Source organism: Eutrigla gurnardus (assembly GCF_963514095.1).
Source record: "Eutrigla gurnardus genome assembly, chromosome: 12".
Lineage (NCBI taxonomy): Eukaryota > Metazoa > Chordata > Actinopteri > Perciformes > Triglidae > Eutrigla > Eutrigla gurnardus.
Genome location: NC_139926.1, coordinates 21,152,503 through 21,161,673, shown reverse-complemented (window position 1 = coordinate 21,161,673; position 9,171 = coordinate 21,152,503). Strand labels below are relative to the sequence as shown.

The 9,171-nt window shown below is 44.6% G+C and overlaps 1 protein-coding gene across 1 annotated transcript; it reads left to right on the top strand.

Moving 5' to 3' along the window:
* Positions 1–762: 762 nt before the first annotated feature.
* ackr3a (atypical chemokine receptor 3a) lies at positions 763–6,638 on the top strand. The gene is made up of 2 exons (XM_084022645.1): positions 763–912; positions 3,502–6,638. Exon 2 carries the CDS (start codon positions 3,572–3,574, stop codon positions 4,709–4,711), a length of 1,140 nt encoding a protein of 379 aa, XP_083878771.1. The 5' UTR covers positions 763–912; positions 3,502–3,571; the 3' UTR covers positions 4,712–6,638.
* The last annotated feature ends 2,533 nt before the right edge of the window (positions 6,639–9,171 follow it).

Sequence of the window (9,171 nt, the reverse complement as noted above, 5' to 3'; positions counted from 1 at the left end):
GCACCAGGCTCAATGCACCATATTCATTCCACTATCCTTTTATATTTATAGCCATATCTTCATATTTGCACTATATCCATATCTTATCTGAGCCTATAGAAACCATGCTGCTAAACTGCACAGACTGTGAATACTTTATGTTCTTTTGTACATATATTTATACATGTATACCTTTCGTTATTAGTATATATTTGTATTCTTTTCTATCGTATTTGAGTAAACTGCAAAATAAAAATGTCACTGCTCAGTGGGAACTTTGTTTACTGTGTGTGAATACAAATCTTGAATTGTGAATATTATTATTACCGTAGGCCTACATGATAGCAGCAAGTCAATTATAGCAAAACTCATTTTTAAAGATCATTATTGCAGAAAAGCGTTTGGATTTTACGTAAAATGTACTATTTCTAACGTTTGCATATTAATATGCATTAATTGCATTTCTTACATGATAGTCTGTATGATACAACACAGACTATTGATGTACACTTGCAGTGCGGTGCATGCTAGTTTATAGTAGACATGTATAGACTTGCATGTCTTATGGAGCACATAGTTGAAATTGTTTTATTGTTTATTAAAACATATGGAGAGTCGTGAGCAGGAAATTCCACGTGTTCATTCCCTCCTTCTTGCTCGAAACTGGCCGGGCTGCTCGTTGTTTATTGAGCGCCGGAGGCGATGCCATGTCAATACGCGGGGTTGTTAGGACCAGCCTAGGAGGCGTAGCCCCGAGTATCAGCAAGTGCAGCACAAGGAACGGGCTCAGATCTGTTTAAGGAGGCGGAGGGGAGCGCACGCAAGTTTTACCACAGTGGAGGTGAAGTCAGCCTTCAGCGCCAAAGCGAAGCGAGCAACACATCTGTTCTTCTAAAGAGGAGACGTCAGAGAGGGAGCAGGAACCCCAAACAGGTAAGCTGCTTATTATATGAGCTCATTTTGGGGAAGAGAGTCAACGTACAAGAAGTTTCCGGGCTTTCTAACACTTAAAACAACAGAGATGCTCGATCCCAGCAACAACCAGGAATATGAGAATATACTTAATTTCCATTTAACAACTTTATTAACTCTTATCACTACATATATATACAAAAATGTAAAAATAAAATAGAAGCTGGGAGTTCCTATAGCAGTTTTGCATAATTTGAAGTGACTTTTTAATGTTATTTATCCAGCTTCCCCGCGTGCCCGTGCGCTGTTTATTTGCCTCCACGGAGCGGAGCTACTGTATACCGAGCGGACATGTGATAAGAGAGGTTTGTTCCGAGCCTGATAGGAATCAACAATGACAACAATGACGTGATGCGGGGTTTCGCCGTCAGCAACAGGAGTCTGGCTTCGTTCGCCGGCTCGTGTGTGCTGTGCGTAATGACGCACGCGGCAACACTTTTGACTTGCAATTTACGCAAAAAGCTGATGTCGATGCGACGTAAGTCAGTGCTCCCAAACTAAATCTGTCGATAGAGACTGACAGGAGGAACTTCTGACAAACAGCGCTGCACCTGCGCCATTCTTGTCGGGCGCATTAGCACATGAACATCGCCTCCGATCGCTTTTATTTGCTGTGTATTGAGTAACAAAAGAGGTTTCCAGCTAATTTGTAACTGGATGCTCGTGTTCTGAAAGGAGGAGGTACGGAGAGAGAGAAACCGAGAGAGAGAGGAAGAGGGAGATAGAGGGAGACAGAGAGAGAGAGAGAGAGAGAGATGGGCTACCTTTTGTTATCTGATGGTGTGGGTGTTAAGAGGTTAATTAGCTTGAAGCCTGTGGGTCTTCCTGGCACCTTCAGGTATTTTCCATATAATATAAGGGAATTACACAGAGACCATTGTGAGGTATTATCTCAGCAAACCTCTATTACAATGAATAGCACTCTCCAGTGTCTCCAAATAAAGTAAAAGTAAAATTAAATGTCAGGTTTCTGACATTTCTCTAAAGAGAAATCTCATTTTGTCGATTATTGAGTCCCGTCTTCATCAGATATATTCATTCATTCAATGTAAAATCCACCTCAGTAACAGCATCTTTGATGTTGCAGCTGTTGGGGCTTAATGGAACTACTTTTTTGGTATTTTAATAATTGACAATGTATCATATTTTACAAGCTTATCACATTTACACACTTTCAAGCCTGCAAACTAACTGTTAAATCGAGCCTTCACATAAATGTTCTGGATTAAAACCGTGTTTGCCCCTGAAATGTGGTGGAGTTGACGTATAAAGTAGCACAGAATGGAAGTGAGTTAACTGATAACAGATAAGAAAAGCAGCCGTAACACACACTAGACAGCCGCGCGTCTTAATCCGTTCCAGGTGTCCTTGGACACATTTTCACTTTGCCTCTTTCTTTCATCGTCCTCTGTGACTTTTGGGCCAATTATCCCGCGTGCAGCACAAGTCTCCTATGGACAGATGTCCGACGCGCTCACATTTCACTGCTTTCCGGCGTGCCGTGTCACCCAGTGGTCGGTGACCCTCGTTTTAACCTCGGTCGGACCATTTTGCAGGCGTCAAGCCTCCCGCTGATCTCTGCACACAATTCACTCTGTGGGCGTACAAGTCATTCGGGGGCAACAGGGGGGGGGTTAAGCCACTCGTGTTCTGATTTTGATCTATTACCTTTCACCTCTGACCTTCCACAGTGTGGCAGGCTGCCAGTTAGGGGAGCTGAGAAAGACATCACAGCAGAAAAATTGGAAGTGCAGACCATGCAAGGTCCCGGCGCTCCAGTGAATTATGCCAGGTTATTGGCGTGCCGAGGCGCTCCAGACCACCGCCTCTGTGATCTTGCTTATTGCTTCCGTCACCTCACTCGCAGCATTAAATGTACCTTATTTAAAATGTGTTCCCGTGTCATAAGATTCAGATGTGGAATAATGACGTATTCAAGGTTATGAGAGGCCTTTTCTTTGATCATCTGGGTGATGACAGCTCCTCTCTCGCCCTCTCCCTCAACAGCAGAAGAGAAACATTAGATTTCATTTATTTTAATTTTATTTTTTAACCATAACAAGCATGTTAAAGGAAAACATTCTTCAGAATGGCATCAGGTTTCCCACCCTGACCGACGCTTTATCTTGGAATGCCCGGAACGCTCCGGAAATACACCCTGTTTGGATTTCTCGATCCCACTTCCTTATGTCTAATCTGCACTCGGCGCTGGTGGAGCCAATGTAAACATTTATTGTACTGCCCCCCCGACGGCACATCAATCACAGGGACCTCGTAGGTTTGTGACGTGGCAACAGAGAGCTTCTATTAACCCATGAAAAAGCAATGTTTTAACAAGTTAACCGCATTAAGATTCTTCAGGATCTGGTGGCATACCGCAAGTGGCTTTATGTTTTATTAGCTCATGCACTTTGAGTCCACATGGGTGAAATAAGCCATGCTTTATGAATAGAAAATGTCTTCTTAAATATGATACCAGGAGGTAGCATAGTTGTTGGGATAAATCTAGTGTGCTGCAATAAATGATTGGTTGATGTCTTGTTTTTACAGGATCTGTCCGGGTCAGGAGTGGTGTGCGTTACCTCCCAGTGGTCTGTGGTCCTCTCCCAGTGGCTGAAAAATGAGTCTGAGCACCAGTGAGCTGGAGGATCTGTGGGCGTCGTTGGGGGACCTCAACTTCTCCGAAGTCTTCCCCAACATCTCGGGTGGCGTGGACGCCATGGTGTGTGCCACGGCCTTCAACCGTAACGCTCTGCTCTATTCCATGTGCGTCCTCTACACTTTCATCTTCATCGTCGGCGTCGCCGCCAACGCCCTGGTCCTCTGGGTCAACGTCCGTGCCCAAAGAGACTCCACCCCTCGCCACGAGACGCACATCTACATCGCCCACCTGGCGGTCGCAGACCTCTGCGTGTGCGCCACCCTCCCCGTGTGGGTGAGCTCGCTGGCCCAGCACGGCCACTGGCCCTTCGGCGAGGTGGCGTGTAAACTCACGCACCTGCTGTTCTCCGTCAACCTCTTCGGCAGCATCTTCTTCCTCGCCTGCATGAGCGTGGACCGCTACCTGAGCGTGGCGAAGCGCGGAGACAACGAGGGGGGCGCGCGCAGGAAGCTGATCCGCAACGTGGCGTGCGTAGGGGTGTGGCTCCTGGCTCTGGTCGCCTCCCTGCCAGACACCTACTTCCTGAGTACTGTGAAGTCGACACACGGGGACACCATGCTGTGCAGGCCCGTGTACCCGGAGGGAAACCCCCGGGAGTGGATGGTGGGCGTGCAGCTCAGCTTCATCCTGCTGGGCTTCGTCGTCCCCTTCCCTGTCATCGCGCTGTTTTACGCCATGCTCGCCAGCACACTGAGCCGCTCCTCTTCGTCGTCGTCGTCCTCCGCGGTGGAGCAGGAGTGTCGCGTGAGCCGCAGGGTGATCCTGGCCTACATCGTGGTGTTTCTGGGCTGCTGGGGCCCGTACCACGGCGTCCTCCTGGTCGACGCCCTGTCTCAGCTGGGGCTGGTGCGTCTGACCTGTGACCTGGAAAATGTGATCTACGTGGCCTTACACCTCACCCAGTGCCTGTCCTTGCTCCACTGCTGTTTCAACCCCATCCTCTACAACTTCCTCAACAGAAACTACCGCTATGACCTCATGAAGGCCTTCATCTTCAAATACTCCACGAGGACGGGCTTGGCTCGTCTCATCGAGGCTTCCAACATATCCGAGACCGAGTACTCCGCCGTAGCTGTGGACAACCCACCCCAGATCTGAATCTCTGACTTTTAACGCAGCATAAACATTTGAACAGCTGATTTGTTCTTATCAGAATCTGTCCACACGCGGCATCCTTTGTACAGAAATAAGAAATACGCTTTCCACGTAGAAAAGCTCAGCCCGTCAGCGTTGATGGGCCGATTAAAAAGCACTTAGAGAGCAGTTTTATTATTAACAGCTGTTACTGAAATCATATGAATAGTCACTCATTTGTAAAGCCAAAAACAAAAAAACAGTGGCCATAAATGTGTAAAATGATTGCTTGTGCTGTTTATGTATGACGTACTGTGTGTGTGTGTGTGTGTGTGTGTGTAATCTGACAGGCATTGAATATCGATAGTAGAGTAATATTGTTAATCTTTTGATATCAAGTTGTATTTATATACCGTATATTTGAACTGTTTGGCCTCTTTCATGTTGTAAGTCTTCAGACACTGATGTCTCCTCAGTGCTCCACTTCATACAATGCTGCTTCATCATTTTTTTACTCGAGCTACTGACTGGCTCAGTGTTTTAGTCCTGCTGTCTCATTGTTGATCATAACCTCATAATATCACTCACACCAGTCGGATCCTTTCCGACAAAAACAGTTAAAATCAATTTTCAGTCTTCCCTGCAACTGCAGTTTGTAAACTAAAAAAAGTGTGTTCTCTGTTGCATATTTAGAGGAATATTTTTTAGGGAAAGAGTTATATATCACTCTCATTTCCACTAAAGATGAAGCTGTAACCAGCTGCTCATAAGCCTAGCTTAGCATAAGTACTGGAAACAGGGGGGTATTATATTATATATTATTTTTTTTAGAGGTATTATATGCTGGACTATTTCTTGGCAATGACATTCTGTTGTCTTCCAGTCTTTGTGCCAAGGTGAGTTTAGATAATCACGCTGGCTTTAGTTTCACATTTGGTATACAAACATGAGAACGATGCATCGCCAGGTAGGAACTCTGCAAGAAAGCAACTGAGTGTATTTCTCAAAATGTCGAACTGTCCCTCAAAAGAAAGCAGAGTGATTCACATCGCACACGTGGCAAATTATTAACTTCTAAATATTTCCAGACATTTTCTGGTTGCCTCTGGGAGTACTGAGCTTAGAGAGCAAGATGTAGCTCCCGTGTCTTCTGAAACATACATTACTGTATGGTCACTATAGCATTAGTGCGAATAGTGTGTCTCTCTGGTATTAATCCTTCTGTTTCAGCACACAAGCCACAGACAGTGAAAGATTTATGACCAAATGACATGAAAGAATATTCTCGGGGCCTTCATGTAAGCAGCAGCTGTGGTGTGTAATGACCAAGTATTTACTAGAGACCAAATCACACAAAAAAAGCATCTTTTCTTCAGAGTTCTGCATATGTTTATGTATGCGTGTGTGCTGCAGCTCGGCATCCAGAAATTAAGTTTAGTGTGTCATAAACATTGAGTCGTACAGTTTACTCACTGTCAGTTGCAGGAAGCAACATATTCTTTGGATACGCTCACACATAGAGTACATTGTGTCGAGTGATTGGTTGCACATGTACGCTTTTACACTGAAAAGATTTCATTTTGGGATCAGAAAGGACCGGGAACACGAACATGTGTCTACAAGAACAGAGGCATTCCTTTGGTATTGTAACGTTTAACATGTGTTTTGTTATGCATTAAATACAGAAAAAAAAAATGTTTTTCCTCGGTGTTCCTCAGTTTCTTTGGCTCTTGTCAAAATAATCTCTCAACTTAATGTCTACCAGAGAATCCTGACGTATGAAAAAAAAACAGTGCTTTGACTGAAAAACGCAAATGGCATGTTTTTGGAAATGCTCCGTTTGAGGCATTGAATTAATTCATAACAAACAAACTCATCCAGCTAAAACATAACATCACTTTGTGTGGTTCGTCCCAGCTGGCATGAGATTCATGCTCCGGGCAGAGTCAGGGTTCAGCTCGGCTTTACTTTGACAGATTTACTTTTTTCACTGCATTGTCATACCAACTTTCTTTCCGACAACAAAAGAAGAAAGAAACATCCGTCCTGCAAATTTAAAGGCACAGTGACTTTTTTCCTTCCAACCATCCGGGTCAGATGATACCATTTATATGATTTAGTTCTCATCATTTCATGAGTAAATATTGAATATGCTAATATTCCCCTTAACAACTCATAGGGATATCGGTGAATGTCAATTTGCTGTCACACAGCTCACCAGTAGATTACTCCTTTAACCCCAGTGCTTGACCTACTCTCCTACAGGAGGGAAAACACCCCGCTGTTATCCACTGTTATCTTCAGGATACGTGACGCTCCTCCACACCGCCTCCTTGAAATCAGCTGCCGTTTGTGAGTACTTGAGGCTCCTTCAGGCAGCCTCTTCCTCCCCCTCCTCCTATAGGAGGATGAGCTCAATGGTGGCCTCACCGGGACCACCAGGAACATACCACTATAGTCTGAGTGGGGGGATGTGCTGAACTCCCTGGGAGATCCTCCTGCCAAGGTCAACTATAATGTTTAGTTGCATGCAGCTCCAACCAGGGAGACATTTGATCTTTGTTTTACACTGAAAAGTCATTATTGTTTGGGATTTCCTCACATTAAAACCACCTGAAAATGATTTTGACTTTTTCACCTCTCACCTACGTGTTTCCAGTGTTTTGGCCTCCCTTTCAGTCTCTCGTCATGACACCAGCAGTGTTGCCCTTGAGATAGTCCTGCTGACAGGATGTGTTGAAGGTAGTGCAGCCAGCCAGGCGGTCAGAGGTTACTCTGATGAGGAAGCTGTGCAGGGATTTCCAAAGGTCAAACCAAGTGTTCTGCTGATGATACTTTACCTTCTTCTCTGTGACACCGCCTTGATCTTGCGGCACTGCTGGTCACCTCTGCCACAACCAGGCACTTTGCTTTCTTGTCCTTTCTTATTGGAATGAGTTTCCCTACACGAGGCCTACCCGTCTGACCCGAACACAGTCAATCTTTCCCCCCATGTTGCAACCTGCTGAGGACTTGCTCCGGGTCAGTGAACTTCCACCAACTAACTCACGTAACAAGATGACATGTGTAAATTATACAGCTTTGTAGTCACTGGAATGCAGAAAAAGTGAGTTGTGAGGCCTTGTTAACCCCGCCACATGTTCCCCAACTTATAGTTTTAAGTTTATGAAAGGAAAATGTAAAAATGTTTAAGAATATGCAGAACAAGGGATTGCGTCCTTTTTTTATTCCACATAATCTTCTTATTTCCTTCCTGGTGCCTTTGTTATGGACAATACAACTCATGTGGCCTCGTGCTGCTAGTCTCGAGCTAAGGTGAGGAGCGGTAGAGGTCTGATGAACTCGATAGCTCTTCACCTCCATCTTGTTTTGAAACTCTTCAGCCCTGACTGACAGCTCCTGTTTAAAAGCTTTTGTGCAGCTTCCTCTGGAGCCACAACAAGCTTGATAATATCTTCACCTATTCAACACCACTCCCCAAAAACGTGTAAACAGACTTGTAAAATCAATGTAATTCCCCTTTAAAACCCACCCCATTCCAGTTTATATAAACCTATACATCAAAGTACCACAAAATAATTGCCAACCTCGGGGCTTTGGGGCTCTTGAGAGTCTGGGGCCCTGGAGCAGTTATCCTTTTTTTTTCTCAATTGGTAATCCAGCTTTGGACAGAGGTTGTTTAATTTTTTTTTTATCAAACACCCTAGAGCCGTATTGATAAAGTCTAGACACACAAACATGCTCTCTTGACGATGCACACTTTCATGGAAGTCAATAGCAGTTTTAAATATAATTTCACGTTAGACCAAAATCTCATAACAGGATTCCCAACGTCTCCAGCCACACAGTCGACCTCCAGGTGCTCCAATCATGTCTGAATGGACTTGAGGTGAACAAAGTGTAACACACACTTCATGCTGCTCCACAGCTGAACGGCCTGTGTTTTACTTGGCACGCATATATGCTGCGAAGTGCCTCGGCTTCCTTTTACAGCTTATGATTCTCCTCTGTTCCCATTATAAGTTGCTTATACAGGACGTGTCAAACACACTACAGAGGCAGTCTTCTCCTCGGACCCAAACACTCTACTGTGTAAAATTTAAACCTGGCTTCCCAGGCCTACACTCCCCTCATAACACTTAACTTCTAGACAGTTTCACTGTTTGCACTTTTTGTGTTTTCACTATCTGGAAGGCATACAATAATGTAAATCTGTCGTCTGTCCCAAACAAAGGAAAGATTTACAGTGGAATTAGTAAGACAAGCTCAGTGTTTCAAACCTGGACACTGAAATGTCCTTTTATTCTATAGCTGGAAGGTGTATGAGTTACTGTACACTCTTAATGGGGCTATCTATTTGATTTAAAAAGCATGGGAAATGAGCCAGAGATGCAGTCTATTAAGGGAGTGCTGCTTTATAGCAAGATGATAATCTATACCTTATGCTGAGATACCATTACTGAATGATGAAACAGGGAGAAGCT

Bases quoted from the DNA above. Each gene is read 5' to 3' on its own strand.
- ackr3a (XM_084022645.1), top strand. From the start codon at position 3,572: ATGAGTCTGAGCACCAGTGAGCTGGAGGATCTGTGGGCGTCGTTGGGG.